Source organism: Peromyscus californicus, unplaced genomic scaffold (assembly GCF_007827085.1).
Source record: "Peromyscus californicus insignis strain IS unplaced genomic scaffold, ASM782708v3 Scaffold_10__1_contigs__length_136768540, whole genome shotgun sequence".
NCBI lineage: Eukaryota > Metazoa > Chordata > Mammalia > Rodentia > Cricetidae > Peromyscus > Peromyscus californicus.
The window spans coordinates 23,213,728-23,231,519 of record NW_026294391.1 but is presented as its reverse complement, the minus strand read 5'-3'; the positions used below and the strand labels follow the sequence as shown (position 1 = coordinate 23,231,519).

The following is a 17,792-nucleotide window of genomic DNA, read 5'->3' as shown; positions in this document are numbered from 1 at the left end:
TGCTCAACCATGAGCATGCAAATGAAAGCCAAATGAATGCCTGATATCGATCTCTATCATCTTTCATCTTATGTTTTCCAGTCAGGGTCTCTCACCGAACCCAGAGCTTGCTGATTCAGTTAGACTGGTTCACTAGTGAGCCCCTGGGATCCACTTGTCTCTGCCTTCCCATTGTTGGGTTATAGTTGCACATCACCAAGACATGGATTTTCATGTGGTTAGTAAGGAACCAAACCCAGGCTTTCATGTTTTCACAAGCATCTCATCCACTCAGTCATCTTCTCAGTCCTGTCTGTGTTTCTTAATTTAATGGATTGTACTATCACTCTTTGAGCACAGTCACCCAACATTCCAAATAGGGCACTAGTTGAGGTAGGCTCCAGGTGTTAGATTCGTTGGTTAGGTGACTTGTCCTTAACCAAATTAATACTGCATAAAATAGAGATGCTGTTTGATAACATGTTATAGCATCTTGGAGGAGAGGATTATATTTTAATTCCCTCTGACCCTTGTTTCTATTATTAGGCCTCAATGATATCCATGAACAGAAATATGTAAAATGACTTTTACAATCTTTAAAGGTGATGTTCTAATGGACAGTTTTTCCAGAATATATGCCATTTATTTTGTGAAGTAAGATCTAACATTATCTACTTGGTGGAAGAGGATAATGGATTTCCTCTTCCTTGAGTTATGAGAAAAGTCAAGGATCTTCATACATCTCTCACATTTATTAGGAAACTAAATGTAGTACCTCTATTTTCAGCCTACTTGTACCTTGTGGACATAATATTTTCATGTATAAATGTCAGTATTCATATCTATATGTATGTATATATGTGTATATAATGTACAAGGTAGATCACTCACAGGACCTCTTTTCAGCTATTTCTGGGCATAGTTAATATTTGGGCTTATTTCAACACTTGTTTGCATTATGAGAGCTTGTGAAGATTTGTTTGATGTTTTTCACCAATTAAAATTGCAAATCACGAATTTAAATATTATTGTTTCATTTGCTCTTCAAGGGTGTTTTAATGTGGAATTTACATGTGGAGATTTACTCTGATATTTAACAAGAGCGAGAAATAGGTCATTCTGTGGCTATTGCTTTGTCAATTCCAAAAGCAACATTCTGAGGAAAATTCAGGGCACTACTAGTTTTTCATCTGCTTTTTCAGACTGTTCCCTGTCCCATATTTGGGGCATACTGACATCAGGTATATGTGACATTTGGAAAGGAAAGTCAGTTTTACTAGAGTAGCTTTTGTTCTTCCAAAATTATGTGATGCTGAGCAATATTTAGTGTAATTTTGCTAAATATTTATATTTTTATAAGCTACAAGCAAAAGACATACTTTTTAGGACATTGAGTTATGTACACTGGCTGTATTTGCATCTTACTTTGCAGTCAGTACACCTTGTGTGACTTCGACACTGTTTCATCAACAATAAAAATTTGATTATGATACTGTCACTCAGTGTGTTTGTATGTGTGCATGTGTGTGTGTGTGTGTGTGTGTGCGTGTGTGTATGTGTGTGTTTGTGTGTGTGTGTGTGTGAGAGAGAGAGAACGAACATGTGCAGGATGGATTGCTGTTCACAGACAGAGTAATGAACAGAGCTTCTTAATTGTAACATGGCCCTAGATTTAGACTAGAATTTGGCAAAGACTTTCTAGAAAGAGTGTCAAATAGGAAATATTTGATGACTCTTAGACCAAGTTTAACACAAAAGCAGCCAGAGATTATAGCTACATAAACACATGGGATTATGGGTTGAATGGCAGTCTCTGAAAGACATGTTCACTTTAAGAATGTTTCTTTTTTGAATGTGTGGTCATATTTGGGAAAATTGATTTGTATATTTAATTAAGAATCTTGATAAGAGACTATCCTGAAAAATCTGTGCAGTTCCTTAATCCCGTGGCAAGTGGCTTTAGGGCAGAAGAGAAAGAAAAGAATCTGAGCCACATAGGGAAGAACTGAAGGCCATGTGAAGACACAGGCAAAGGCAAGAATGGTGTGACCACAAGGAATACTGGCAGTCATCAGTGACAGCAAGATATACAATGCATTTTCCTTTAGATTTGTTGGAGGAAGCCAAGATATGTCTATACCTTGACTTTAGATTACAGCTTGATTTTAGACTTCTGGCCTTCAAATAATGAGAGAGTCTATTTCTGTTTCTTTCTCCAAGCCACTACATTTACAATTATTTGTTGTCAGAACCTCAGAAAAGTAATATAATGTGTATGGTTTAATTCAATAAAACTTTATTCACAAGAACAGGCATCGGCCCATTGGTCATGGTTTTCTAACTCTTGAGTATGGACAACAAGAAAACTAAATAGGGTGGAAAGCTAAGTGCAAATTATACTTATTTAGAGTCTCCTAAAGCTAATAAACACACACACACACACACACACACACACACACACACACACACACACACACACACATATATATGTGTGTGTGGGGTCGGGAATTTTGAAAATGTTTAAAGGCAAAATTCCAAGATAGAATAAAAAATGTTAGCTTATAGGTTCTTATTAGAAGGTTGACTAAAGTCTACCTCAACTTGAGATAAGAAAAAAAAAGTATGTGCTCAATTTCAGCTTTCTTCCTACAATGAATACTGTTTCCCTTCCTGGAATGATTCAGGAGACATAGAAGACTCTAGGGTGGGAGTTGTGGTTTAGTCTTCACTGGACTAAGCATGAAGTGTAATGATTACTTTTCATTGTCAACTTTATTGGTTTTCGAGCCATCAGGAGACACACCTACTGAAGTTGTTTCCAGAAAGGTGTTAACAGAGCAGGAAAGACACAACCTGAACGTGGATGACACCGTCCCATGGGTTTGAGTACCAAGCTGAATAATAGTGAGAAGGTGCTGAATACCAGCACAGCATTCATTACTCTCTGCCTCCTGATAACAGAAGCCATATTCTCAGCTGCCTCAGGATCCTGCCACCATGCCATTTCTGCCATGTTGGACAGTATCCCCATACTGCTAGCCAAAGTAAGCTTTTCCTTAAGTTGCTTTTGTCGGGTATTTGCTCACAGCAATGAGCATAGTAACTGATATCAGAACTTTACTTTTCTTATGTCTCAGGAGACCTTCTAGGAGTTTCCAAAGGGGGAAAGGTGGTACTAGCCATTACAGGATGCTGACAAGAAGTAACTTAGGGGAGCAAAGGTTTATTTTAGGTCACAGTTCTAGGTTACAGTCCATCACAGACAGGAGGAAATCAAGGTGACAGGAATTTAAAACACCTGGTAACATCATATTCACAGTCAAGAGCAGAGAGCAATGAATGCATTGTTAGTTCTCAGCATATTTCTTCCACTCTTATACAGTATACTGCATAAATCCTGGGAATGGTGCCACCCACAGTGGACTAGGTCTTCCCATGTCAATTAACAAAATCAAGAAAATCCTTCCCAGATATGCCCAGAGGCCAGCTTGATCTAGAAAGTTCCTCATAATATCTCCTTGGGTGGTTTGAATAGTAATGGCCCCTATAGGTTCATAAATTTGAATGCTTGGTCATTGGGGAGTTTCACTACTTGACAGCCATTAGTAGATGTGGCCATGGAGTAGGTATGGCTTATTGGAGGAAGTGTGTCCCTGGGGTGGGCTTTGAGGTTTCAAATTCTCAAACCAGGCCTAGTGGCACTTTCTTCCTGATGCCTATGGATCCAGATGTAGAACACTCAAGCTATTTCTCTAGCACTATGTCTGCCTGCATGCCACCATGCTTCCTACCATGATGACAATGGACTAAACTTCTGACCTATAAGCCAGCCACAATTAAATGCTTTCCTTTATGAGAGTTACTGAGGACCCAAAGATGGATGCATGGATCACCCTGGGAAGGGAAAATAGATGAGATCTCCATGAGTAAACTGGGGGTAAGGGGGGCAATGGACAGTAGGGGATGGGGAATGGGAACATAATAGAGTGGTATGGTTGAGCTGGGACAGGGATGGAGTGGGAAAGCAATGAAAGAGATACCATAATAGAGGGAGATATCATGTGGTTAGAGAGAAACCTGATGCTAGGGAAGTTCCCAGGAATCCACAAGGATGTCCCCAGATTAGACTACTAGCAATAGTGGAGAGGGTGCCTGAACTGGCCTACCCTGGTAATCAGATTGGTGAATACCCTAAGTGTCACTATGGAGCTTTCATCCAATAACTGACCGAAGCGGATGCAGAGATCCACAGCCAAGCACCAGGTTGAGCTCCAGGAGTACAGTCGAATAGAGGGAAGAATGATTACATGAGCAAGGGTGATCAAGATTATGATGGGGAAACCTACAGAGACAACTGAACCAAGCTTGTGGGAAATCACAAACTTTAGACTGACAGCTGTGGAGCCTACATGGTCCTGTACTAGGCCCTCTGCATATGGGACACAGTTGTGTAGCTTGGTCTGTTTGAGGAGCCCCTGGCAGTGGGATCAGGATCTGTCCCTGGTGCATGAGCTGGCTTTCTGGAGCCCATTACCTATGGTGGGATGCCTTGCTCAGCCTTGATGCAGTGGGGAGGGGCTTGGTCCTTCCTCATCTGAATATACCAGGCTTTGTTGACTCCCCATGGGAGCATTTACCCTTTTGGAGAAGGGTATGGGGGGTCAGTAGGGGGGAGAAGCTGGGGGAGGAGTGCAAGGAGGGATGAGAGGGAGATCTGTGGTTGGTATGTAGAATGAATAATTTAATGAATAAGAAAATAATTTTAAATTAAAAAAAGATTTTTCGTGATTATGGTGTATTTTCACAGCAGTAGAACATTGACTAAGACACTCTTCTAACAGGCTATTCTAGATTATGTCAAGTTGACAACTTATTTTATGTTCAAGGCCTTAACCACTAGGCAATCTTGATGCAGGCACAAATTGGCAGCGAAAATTGACTATCACACTAAATCCCAGACTATCTACTGTTCCACCATTTTGTTCTTTTGGTGGCTTGTCCATGCCAATATCTGTGAGAGTGAGGAATGTGTATAGAGAATGTATTTGTACTTTCACTCTTGTAAAGTTAAGAAACACCACAGAGAGGCTAAAGTTCTATTCTTTCTCCCAGTAATAATGCCTACAATGACTAAGCCATTTTGCTTCCCACTTTTAAATGAACATCACATCATGTGTCACTAGAAATTGGACGGCACTAAGACTACTGTAACAATTTTTGGAGTGCTTGGTTTCCTTTTGTCCCTGCACCTGTACAATTTCATATCTCATGGGAAAAAGAGGATTTATTTTCTGGGTAAACTTTATGATTTGAAAATAAAAGCCCAGACACTAGTTTTCCAATGTGAAAGGATTGCATTAAATTGCCCAACTGTTCTTTGGAATCTCAAAGGTCATTGTTGAATGGCTGTAAATCTCCCTCAATGAAAAACATGGTTGTAAAAATGTTCACCACAAGACTCTGTGTATGTACTTACCACTTCCTTTTCATTCTGTCCTTTTTTAAATAAGTTTTTTTTTTGTTATGTGGCCCTGGGGATGGAACCCAGGGCCTTGTGCATGCTAGGTAATTGCTTGACCACTAAGCTACACCCTACATCATTTTTCGTCATTTACATCTCTCAGGGCCTCTCGCTGCCTCTTTGTATATTCCTCTCCCCTCTGTATTTATTTGACTTTCATTATTATTTTTGCATCATTTTTTCCCCACCACCAACTATTATTGGAATCACAGAACATCATTTTAAGCATTATACACAGATTTTTTTTTCTAATTCTTACTTCCCAAGCTAAACTTTTAGTAGAATTATATGAATGAGGAAACTCAAACTTAGAGAAATTTGAAAATCCATTAACACTTAAAGTGGCCTGGAAAGCCAAAGCTGCCTTCTCAGCATCTTTTTCCCTTCCCTTTCTTTCTTTTGGTATGAGTACCCCTTATCCATGGCTAAAACTCCTGTGTTTCCCAAATATCATAATAAAAATTACATGGGTCTATATGTACAGATATGTATCTATATACTACAATGAAGATTTATATTTTGGACTCAGTTTGAAAATGAAAGGATGTTTCCTTTCCTTTTTTCCTTTAGAAATAGTGACAATGAATTTGTTCTCAATAATTCTTAATACATACATACATACATACATACATACATACGTGTGTGTGTGTGTGTGTGTGTGTGTGTGTGTGTGTGTGTGTGTGTATGCGCACGCCATTGCAAGCATGTAGAGGTCTGAGGACAATTTGCAAAATCAGTTCTTTCCCTCCACCATGTGCGGCCTGGAGCTCAAATGCAGAATTTTAGGTTTGGCAATAATTGCCTTTACCCACTGAGCTCTCTCACCAGCCCTAGAATTCTTTCTATTATTATTATTATTATTATTATTATTATTATTATTGCTATTGTTGTTATTCTGAGACAGAGTCTTGTTATGTAGCTCTAGCTGACCTGGAGTTTTCTATGTAGCTCAGGCTGGCCTCAGACTCATGGTGCTCCTTAGTGATTTATCACTGAGTAAATCCTGGGTACTTGGATTACAGGTGTGCTACTATGTGTAGCTGGCAGTTCTCATTTTTCTAAAAACAGAAGTCCTATTTGTGGGACCCTCAATTCTAATTTTGTCATTGTTCAGTAGTTCTGATTTGTATGGTAGCATCTATTAGCCATATTTATTGGGCATCCACTGCAGAGAGAAGAAAATAATTATAACTACATGCACTCACTGGAATAGTCAATTTAAGACCTATGGTCCTCCTTGCCTTCTGGGAGAATTTTGTCCTATCAAGTAGCTGGAATGAACTCTGTGATAGTTTTGCCTTATCAATGTCCATATTATGGCTCCCAGATGGTGACAGGGTAGAAGAAATTCCTTTGAGAACTTCCAAGTCCAAACCATGTTTGGTGGCTCACACTGAGAATCCCAGCACTCTGGAGGCAGAGCCAGGAATGCCATGACTTCAGATTAGCCTGGGACATAGTGAGTTCCAGCCTAGCTTGGGCTATATACTTTGTCACTAAATAAATGCTTACATACATAAGAAAATTAGTGTAAATTAGTGAACTCATAAGATGTCAAAGCTCTAGTCTAGGAGTTTAAAGAAAAGAGAAACTCTACAGCAGGGAACTTAGTTCTCAGGGTCCTGGACAATTAACAGTGAGGCAGGAAAGATTTAGTCACAGGACCATGACAGTAGCTTAGTGTCAGAGTGTCTGTCTAGTATGTAGGACTAGGTGAGGACCTGGGTTCCATCTCATAAGCACCAAGAAAAATAAAGAAAAAAGAATAGGAAAAGGACTATCAAGAGTTCACAGCAATAAAACCACTGCCTTTGAAGTGAGTACCTGTCATTTCCAAGTTACATTCTAGGTGCAGTGGGTAAATCGGCATGTTTATTTTTAATAGTTAATCAATGCCATCAGTACTTAACGGCTTTGTTTTATATTTGGATATTATATTTTTTTATAGGTACAGCTCTAGCTTTTCTCTTTTCTTCATAGCAATGGGGATTGAAACAAGTGTCTCACATGTGCTAGGTAAGCACTCTACACAATTTCCATGTGTGTATGTGTGTGTGTGTGTGTGTGTGTGTGTGTGTGTGTGTGTGCGTGCGCGCGCGCGCGTGTGTGATGTATGTGTATGTTCACATACATGTCTGTATATGGAGGCACGCATATACCATGGTATGCATGTGGAGGTCAGAGAACAACTGTAGGTGTTGTTCCTATCTTCTACTGTGTTTACGGCATGCTCTCTTTCTTGTTTGCTGCTGAGCTGTATACTCCAGGCTGGCTGGTCCTCAAGCTCTCCTGGATTGTTTTGTTGCTGCCTCTTATTTTGTTGTAGGAGCACTGGGAATACAGATACATATCATGTGTCTAGCTTTATGTGAGCTCTGAGCATTGGAACTCAGGTCCTCATGCTTGTGTGGAATGCACTTCTCATCTCCCCAGCCCTTGGAATCAGCATTCTTAAGTATAAGACTTATTATTAAGACTATTGAATTCTGTTACTGATTACTATTGTTGGGTGAGTTCTCAAAAGGTGAGTACAAGGGTCAGTCAGCACTTCATGAATTCAGAAAGAAAATACCTGTGTCCTGTGTGCCTGCATTTTTCTTGTTGGCCATGTTAAATATCGACCTTCTGGAGTCCACAAGCAGCCGGTAGTATCCAGCCGTCAGACAGGCCAGGTTCATGGCGTCTGATGACTCCATAAGGAGTGTGATGGGCTGAACAACAAAGAAACACACAAGGAAGAATTTTTAATTAGTCTTCCTGCCTAAAGTATTTATAAATGCTTATGAACTGTAAGCAAAGGAAGTTACTAAGCAAACATTCCGTTGGAGCAATGTAATGAGGGGAGAAACTCAAAGGCAATACAAGGTGCCTTACTGAGAAAACATTCAGGAGACACAATTGTCAACGCCTGCTGCCTTCACAGAGGAGTTGACATAACTGGCAGAAGAGCTCCGAAAGAAGCAGAGGACCTAGCCTGAGCCGCACTGCCACGTAGGGAGGAGTGAATTAAGGGTATTAGGAACATTGGGAAAGGATTTCTCCAGAGCAAATGAGAATGCACCCGTTCTCTGCAGCAGGAAAGGTGACCATAACAGAAACAACATTGAGTTCACATGTGCTCGTTGTGCTTATGGGAATTCATGGACTGAATTTAAAATTCTCTTCCAACTCATTCTGGAAAGAAATGAGTACCAAGCCTCATGAAACATAGATTTTCTTTTACAATAGCTAAATGTCTAAAGAGTAATAGTTAAGGATAAGTTATCTCAGTTACCAAGAATCAAACCCATTACCTGAAATCCTCAGAAATATTAAATTTGAGATTCATGAGATTGGAGAGATGGCTCTGCTTGACAGCTTGTACTGCTCTTCCGGGGGCATCTGAGTTTGGTTTCCTACACTTCCACCTGGTGGCTCACAACTGCCTGTTACTCTAGATCCAGGAGAGCCAATACCTTCTTCTGGCCTACAAAAGCGCACGTGCGCGTGCGCGCACACACACACACACACACACACACACACACACACACACACACACACTTTAAAAAATCTTATTTAAAATGTGGGATTAGTGATGAAAAAGAGTGTTCAAGAGAAATAAAATGCAAGCCACAATTTTTACTATAACTGTAGAAAGTGTCAAAGAGAGCTAAGAAAAGGATGTTTCTAAAAGAAGTTGTAAATTTACACAAACATAAACTAGAGCTGAGAGCTGGGAAGAGCATGCTAACACTGGAAACAATGAGCTCATATGAGGCCACATATCCTAGGTATAGAAGGAAATGCTCATAGGACAACCTTTTTCATTGGCTTGCAGGGATGTGTTCTTGTTGGAAGAAAGAACAAAGGAGGCAGAAATATGGGAATAGAAAAAAGCAGGCAACAAAAAGGCCAAGACAGCAAAGTGACAAGTCTCTACTTCTCACTCTTAGGAGTAGGACAATGGCCAGGTTCCATGCAATTGGTTATTGGAACAACACTTCCCATCCAAAATCCATGAATTGTCCTTTCCACATAACTGAAGTCTCTGCTTAGTCTCTAAGCTACCCATTATCTGTCAGTCCAGAGAGGAGACCATTAGCAGGGTCTCCTCAGTCATTTCTGATTGGGACATACTATTCCTATTACTAGTGACAATATCTAGTTCTCATCCATTATGTCCTTTCCCTACAATGTGACTATTTCTCTCAGCATTTTGGGCCATGAACTAGGAGAGGCACTCCAAGAATCTTGCCATACTTATGTTTGGCTAGGAAGTCAATTGGAGCCATCTAGAATTAAGGACATGACATCCCATCTGCACAGGTGACATGTGAGCCTCCATTCTCTCTGTCATGGTAATCTCTTCCTGCTGTAGAGCATGCTAGTACATTCTGATTTGCTCTGCAGAAACTCATTACAATCACCCCAGTGTCCCTTGATCCATTTCTCCAACTCTGCCATAGTGAGAGTGACTTTAGGGTTGGGTATCCCAACTTAACCAAAGAGAATGAGAATTCTAATGAAGCTAGGGGAACTCTCACTGACTCCTTATGTGAGTCTGAGAAGAAGGGTCTGAGAGATAATGACTTGCTTTTTTGTGCATAGATGGAGAAACTGTGCCCTAAGAAATATAACAACCTATCCCCAAATCACACAGCAATTTAATGAGTACTAGAGTCCCTGGAATGGAATTGTATGGATTTATTTTTTATTTTTTCACAATATATTATCTTTGAGGCCCTGCATATATCAATTCTTTCCAGTATGGTGACTGCCATCAATGTTATCAGAAATGAGCGGTTCAAGCCAGGACTATGGGTCAACATTTGAAAGGCTCACCTTCACATCTAGCACGTGCAACTCCACCCTCACCAAATTCTCCTCTTCAGTAAACATTTCAATCCTGTTGACATGGCTGAAGTCAGCTAAAAGAGCCACCAGATTGGTTTTGGTGTTTATGACATGGCTTATGCCATACCGGGGACCAACCAGAAGAGTCACTTCTGAGCGCTTTTCTGCCTGCTGAGGAAAAGAGAATGACAGAATATTTCAAAGCCTGGACTTCTAAAGCACTATGTAAATCTCAGTCTGAAAGTCTGTTTTCATAAGATCACATTGTTTTCTTTAGAAAGTTTTTCTGGGTCACACTGTACTAAATCATCCAATTAGAAGGACTCATATATGAGTATATGGAGATGCTGATAAATTATGAATAACATAGAAAGTAAACATTATCATGATACAATATATTTATAAACATCAGAAGCATTTAGAAGTGAAACTTGCAAATTTTTCCCATTCTGGCTCAGTGATGAAAAGTCATCATTGTTAAGAGTCCTTTTGATTTCCTTGTTTCTTTGCATTTCTTTTTACAGGGACTGCTACAGCAACGCTATCTGGTTTGAATGTTTCTCAAGCTGTCTTCAGACTATCTTCAGACTTCAATCCTAACCAGGAAAGATTGCCAGACTCTTTGTTTTTGTCACAAGGGACAACTCCTTGAAGACAGCCCATGCCGTGATATTTGCAGGCCTCTGTGGCTCCAGAAAGAAAGAAAGGAAATGCAATTACCACTAACGTTGCCTTGAACACACGGCCTCCATATAGTCGCAGGTCACTGAGGAACTTGAGATAGTGGACCTTGGCTTGCAATGCAGACAGCTAAGGAGAGAAAAAAGAACTCAAACGTGGACTCTAGTGGGTGGGGCCCTTTCTGCTTCGGAAATAAAGGCACAAGAGAAGCATGCTTTTTTTTTGAGACATGGTTTCATGTATCCTAGGCTACCCTCAAGCTTACTATTTAGCCAAAGATAACCTTGAACTTCTGATCCTCTTGCCTTCAACTCTAGAGTGTTGGAATTACTGGTGTGTGCCACCATGCTCACTTCATGCTTGGGCAGAGTCCAGGGCTCTGGGTTGTCTATCAACTGAGTTTCACCTCCAGTCGCAAAGGATGCTTTTATTGGGGAGATGGGATGTGAGAAAGACTCTTCAGTATGAAGGGTAGCAAATTGCTATATCCTGGATTTTCTGGTGTCAAACTGCAATTTGACACAAAGATTCAAGCTTGACTGCTTCTGGAGAAGTGTGTGTGTGTGTGGGGGGGGTAGGTGCATGGGTTAGGCCATTTAACAAGTGAGAACAAAGTAAGACATGACTACCCACTGGGAGGTTACAATAGGCAAGGGACTTTCCAGCAGTGATCGGGGCAAAGGAATGTGGCATGTGGCCTATAAATTCTCCAATAACACAGGAGACTCACCTGCACATGAATTTGTGGGGGTTTCTGAAATCTATGCAAAGTCTTTAACAGGCTTGCTCAACCTCCCCTCTCAAGTTTCTTCCACTCTTTTCAAGTTTCTAGGAAGAATGAACTTTCTGAACTCCAACCACTGGAAAACTGTCTGAGGTTGCTATGTAAATCCTTTTTTTGTTAATTAAACTCTGAAAATCTGTTGAGAATTCTCTGAGTTGAATTACGAATATCCAGGTAGAACCAATTTTTAGAGACTTCAAAATTGTAGGCTTTTACATCATTTTAAAAAAGAGAAATTTGACTAGAAATGTGTCCTTGTTTCATACTGAATGCAAAAGGAATGTTTGTCAGGGTGAAATTTTCAACAAGGTATAGATGATCACTGTTAAGTAGCAAAGATTGTAAAATTCTGTTTTAGCCATGCATGACTTTCCAACTCTTGATAACTAAAATGACAGGTATTGCCCTTTGTGTAGTTGGGATTTTGCACTGTTCACTCACTCTAAGTCTCACCAAAAAACCTGAAACAATTTCTGCAAACCACTCACTCATGGCTAGAAATGCTACTTTTTATAGCAAACACACACACACACACACACACACACACACACACACACACACACACACACACACACACACACACAATTGGTACATGATAAATGATAGAACAAACTAAAATTGGTGGTTGCCAAATTATTACAAGACCAGTAGATAGACCAGGCTTGGAAAATAAACCAAATCAAATTAGTTAACAGAAATCAATTTTGGGCAAATAAGAACAAAAACTGTAAAACTGAAGTGTGTGTGTGTGTGTGTGTGTGTGTGTGTGTGTGTGTGTGTGTGTGTGTGTGTGTGTGTGTGTGTTTGTGAGGGTGTGCATATATATGAGTGTATGTGTGCGTGGAAGACAGAGGACAGCCTCAGGTGTGATTTCTCAGAAGCCAGTCACCTTGTTTTATTGGAGATGGTATCTCATAGGCCTGAAGTTCACTAAGTAGGCTAGGCTGCCTGGCCAGTGAGTTCCAGTGAGCACCAGTGAGCCTCTGTCTATCTTCCCAGCACTGGGATTATAAATGTTAGTCACCACATGGGTTCTGGGATTGAATTCCGGTCTTCCTGCTTGTGTAGCAAAGCTTTACCAATTGAGCAATCTCCCAGCCCTGGGAATCATAAAACTCTTGACCCGTGGTATCTTGCTATTTTTCTGAAGCTAAGTACTCATAGTGAGGTGCTAGGAGACATTTTCCTTTGAAACTGGGAAGGAGAATGTGGCTGAGAGTGTACTGAACTTGATTATATGTTTAAAAAAAGTTTATGGGGTGAAGCTTTATAAAATGACAGAAAATAAGATACTAGACCAAAGAACTACCCACATGGATGGTGAGTTGTACTGGGGTCAGGCAAGTTTCAATAGCCCATATCAGCTGCAATATGTACGCAGGCTGTTTGCTATTTTATAGGCTCAGAGATTTAAGGCTCCTTGTCCTTCTACTTACTGGAATCTTTGCTCTCTCATTACTTCTAAACCATACCTTTCTTTTTCTGACCAACAGTATACTTTTAAATGGTCTTTGTGTGTCTCCTACTTAATGAAAACAGAAATGAATACAAGGATTTTAACACCAATGATGAGTAACAGAAATAACTTTGCTTTGTCTTTCCATTGTAGAATTTAATCCAATGGTTGTCACTGGGAATGTTGGTGGTAGTGATTTTGGGCATTAGGGCATATTTGGTAATATCTGGACACATTTTTGTTTATAATAATTAAGGGAGGGGTGACACTGGCCAGAGTAGATCAAGGATGCCGCTTCATATTTCACAATGCCAAGCATAGCACCCTTATATCTTGGCAAGGAACAACCTCTTACCAAATGTTCACAGCTCCTGTAGAGAGAATCCCTACTGTAATACATACAGTAACTGGCCTGCAGCACCCCTTATTGGCTGTTGTGCATTAAAGTTAGTCTGAGCAGTAACCAATCACAGGATAAAAATGTACAATTATCTTGTGATTTAATCCCCTGACTGTAAATCTCATGTGAACACCCCATACCTCCTGCCCCACACAGTAAGTAGTTTCCAATTTGTGAGAAAGAAATAGATTTCTGGAAGGATTGGTAGTTTTTGTTCCTTTTTAGACATATCTGAATAGTGTATGAAGTTCTTCTTGAAATATGGTGTGCCAAATGTGTTCTTCACAGGCTAATTTTAAATGATTTCTTGAATGCATGCAAGCCTCTCTGCTTAAAATCTAGATCCTATTAGGATGTGACTGGGATACCTTTTTACCCGGTGGTACCAAGTTTTGATTTGCTTTGACAAGGTGGGAAAGTGCTTTCTTGATGTTCTTCTCTTTCATGCTCTGCAGCACAGCAGATGGAAGAAATGTCTCCAGTCCCCATTCTTTCCTGCAACAGAAAGTGCATCATTCGTTCCTCGTTCTTGTGATGATGACTTATATAGGACCAATTGACACTCTGCTGTTTGTTAGAACAAATGGACTCTTGGTAAGACAGGGAGGCAACTTTTAGTTTACATGTAAAAAACACATTATTGGATCATTGATACACATGTTCACATTTAAAAAGAAATGTACATATTCCTCACTCTGTAGAAAGACCACTAACAGCCGGGCAGTGGTGGCACACGCCTTTAATCCCAGCACTAGGAAGGCAGAACCAGGCTGATCTCTGTGAGTTCGAGGCCAGCCTGGTCTACAGAGCGAGATGCAGGATAGGCACCAAAACTACACAGAGAAACCCTGGCCCCCCCCAAAAAAAAGAAAAGAAAAAAAGAAAAGAAAAAAAGAAAGACCACTAACAATGGACATTAAAGAATCATTTTGTTCAACCAATTTCTGAGTCTCTTAAATACATCCTATATTCAGGTATTTCCAATATGCTTTCTTTGCTGCCCTCAACTTGACCTTACTGTCTTCATTGATTGTGCTTGCCTTAGGGATATTTGTGTCTTTATTTTAAAAGACACACACACACACACACACACACACACACACACACACACACACACACACACACACTTATATACATATAACACATATATGGGGGACAGTGCTAGGGCTCAGAGACCTAGGGTAGAATAAAACATGGCTGACCAAAAAAACAATTAAACAACAACAACAACAAAACAAAAATCTAAAAGTCAATGAAATGATTCCTAACAATATTCTGCTATACTCATAGATTGGTACCTAGTCCAGTCATCATCAGAGAAAGTTTCTCTGGAAGCTGATGGGAGTAGATGAGGAGACCCATGCTCAAACATTGGTCAGAGCTCGGGGAACCCCATGGAAGAGGTCAAGGAAGGATTGTAGGAGCCAGAGGGGATGGAGGACACCAGGAGAATACCATCCACAGAATGTACTAAGCAGGGCTCATCGGAGCTCACAGAGACTGAAGAGAATCACGGAGCCTCCATGAGTCTGACCTAGGTCCGCTGCATATATGTTATGGCTGAATAGCTTGGTGTTCTTATGGAATTCGTAACAGTGGGAGTGGAGGCTGTCTCCGCCCCTTTTGCCTGCTTTTGGGCCCCTCTTCCTCCTACTGGGTTGCTTTGTCCAGCCTTGACATGAGGGTTTGTGCCTAGTCTTACTGCACCTTCTTATGCCATGTTCAGTTGATATCTCTGGGAGGGCTGCTCATTTTTGAAGGGCAACAGAGAAGCAGTGGATCTGGGGGAGAAGGGAGGTGGGGAGGTACTTGGGGGACTGGAGGAAGGGGAGGCTGTGGTTAGGATATATTATATGAGATAAGAATAAAGAGAAAATTCAAAATAAAAAGATAAAATACACACGCATATAAAACATATATATATATATATATATATATATATATATATATATATACACACACGCATGGGGGGATGTGCAGCAGTAAGGCAGGAACCAAAGGCTTTATTCATTCCAGGAAAGTGCCCCTGCGCTATATTATTATCTTACATGAACATTTTTCATATCATTGTGTCTTTTAAAATACTTTCTTAGAGAGTTTTCTACAACATGTTTTGATCACAGTGATCCCCACTCTCCTATCTTTCCAGGTTTACCTCCTTCTCTGCCCACCTAACCTCCACTTAACCCATGAAGACTGATTTGCACTGTCCAGACTTTCTCGGACGTGTGTTTTTCCACTACCATATCCTTATGTCTCATCTTTACACTCAGATCACAAGTTCCTTGATGGTTGGGATTATATTTAACACAAATTAGTGCTTTCTACTATCTGATGCAAATACTATATACAATGCTCAATCAGTATTTGATAGAAGATCTGACGGCTATCAACACTGTTTCGAGTGAAGCTAGTTATCTTTGAGAGGCTCTGGTCTACATAATGTTCTACTTGGGAAGAAGTGGCTAGACAGTAGGAACAGAAAGATGTGCTAGTTTTTCTGAAGGTAGGGCCTCTCACTGGCTTAAGACTCACTGATTAAGCTAGGCTTGCCGGTCAGCGAGTCCCAGGAATCCACCTGTCTCTGCCTCACCAGTGCTAGGATTTCATGCCCATGCTACATGGATCACCAGCTTTTTAAGCATGAGTTCTAGGGGTCAAATTCTTGTCCTTATGATTACACAGCAAGCACTTTAGTGACTGAGCTGTGTTCCCAGTCCCCCAAATGCATTTTAGTTGTCTGAATGTTCTTGAGTTGTGTAGGCACCTTTTCAAATGGCAGCCAGTTTTATCTGTACCCAGATAGTACTTTAGATAGTAGAAGGAATATGTGAATGTGTCCACCTGATATTGAGACCTGTTTTTGAACAGACAGTTTCTCAGACTACAGTCATTATGTGTATGCCATGGGGGAAAAGGGATGGACAACTCGGGAGAGTGAACCATATGGGAGGGCTTTTCATTGTTTAGGTGGCAATAGGTACATTTGTAATTGACCAAACAGTGGCAACAAATTGGAGCTGTAGTCTTCCCCAAGCCAGGCTCAAAAGCCTGTTGAGAAAAGGCCCCAGGTTAGGTAGTGTGGCATCATGGTACTTTACAAGCAGCCCCTGGGAAAGTGCCTTTGGAAAATGGGATTGTATTCATTTGTCCATGTTTTGAGCGTGGATGGGGAGAAATTCAAGGCTTTTAGCATGGCGTTGAGATATGGATTCAGTCTGGCCATAAGAACTGACACATGATTCACCTTTTTGTTAGCATAAAGAGCTGCTGGGATGAAGTAGGTGGTATTTGCTTTAGGCTAGAGAATCTCTTGCTGAGAGACTGAGCCTTCTCTCTTAAAGGATGACCCTTAAATAGATTCATCAGCTGGAGGCAAAATAAACCACCTATTTTCAAGGAAAATAGGGTCTTTCTTGGCCAAAGAGGGATGCTGGTAGTAAAATGGCATACTCAGCAAGAGAAGGCATCCAAAGTTTACAAACAAGATAAACTTCACAGAGTCAACTTTGCTGTGTGACATCTTTGCCAGCCACTTCACAGGGTTTTTTTTCCCTACACAGATATCAAGGCACTATGCTTCCTGATTGTGGCATTCTTTTCTTCAAGATTTCTTTTTATTTGATGTGTATGAGTGTTTTGCCTCCATGCTTGTATGTGCACTAAATACATGCTTGGTGCCCACAAATGCCAGAAGAGGGTGCCAGTGTGCACTGGGACTGGAGTTACAAATGGTTGTAAATCACCATATGGGTGCTAGGAACCAAACTCCGATCCTGTGCAAGAGCAGCAAGTGCTCTTAACTACTGAGTCATTTCTCCAGCTCATTCTTTTTTTTTTTTTTTTGACAAGGTCTTATTATGTAACTCTGGCTGGCTTCACACTGGTGATTCCCCTAACTCAGACTGCCTCAATGCTAGGACTATAGGTGTGAGCCACCAGGCCCAGCTCATCTCCTGTTGTGAAGACTCTTCAGAAAAGGTCTCTCTGTAACAGTGGTTCTCATCTTTCCTAATGCTGCGACCCTTTTTAATACAGTTCCTCATGTTGTGCTGACCCCCAACCATAAAATTATTTCATTGTTATTTCATAACAATAATTTTTCACTATTATGAATTGTAATGTAAATATCTATGTT

General features: G+C 40.6%; 1 protein-coding gene across 9 annotated transcripts in view; it reads right to left on the bottom strand.

Moving 5' to 3' along the window:
- Positions 1-17,792, bottom strand: part of Frmpd4 (FERM and PDZ domain containing 4) — a 931,047-nt gene that overhangs the window by 8,448 nt on the left and 904,807 nt on the right. For all 9 annotated transcript variants that reach the window (XM_052714395.1, XM_052714566.1, XM_052714230.1 and 6 more), the window contains 4 exons: positions 14,023-14,149; positions 11,054-11,143; positions 10,322-10,504; positions 8,073-8,211 (listed from right to left, as the gene is read on the bottom strand). In XM_052714395.1, the coding sequence (XP_052570355.1) occupies positions 8,073-8,211; positions 10,322-10,504; positions 11,054-11,143; positions 14,023-14,149 (539 nt within the window). The remainder of the gene's footprint in view (positions 1-8,072; positions 8,212-10,321; positions 10,505-11,053; positions 11,144-14,022; positions 14,150-17,792) is intronic.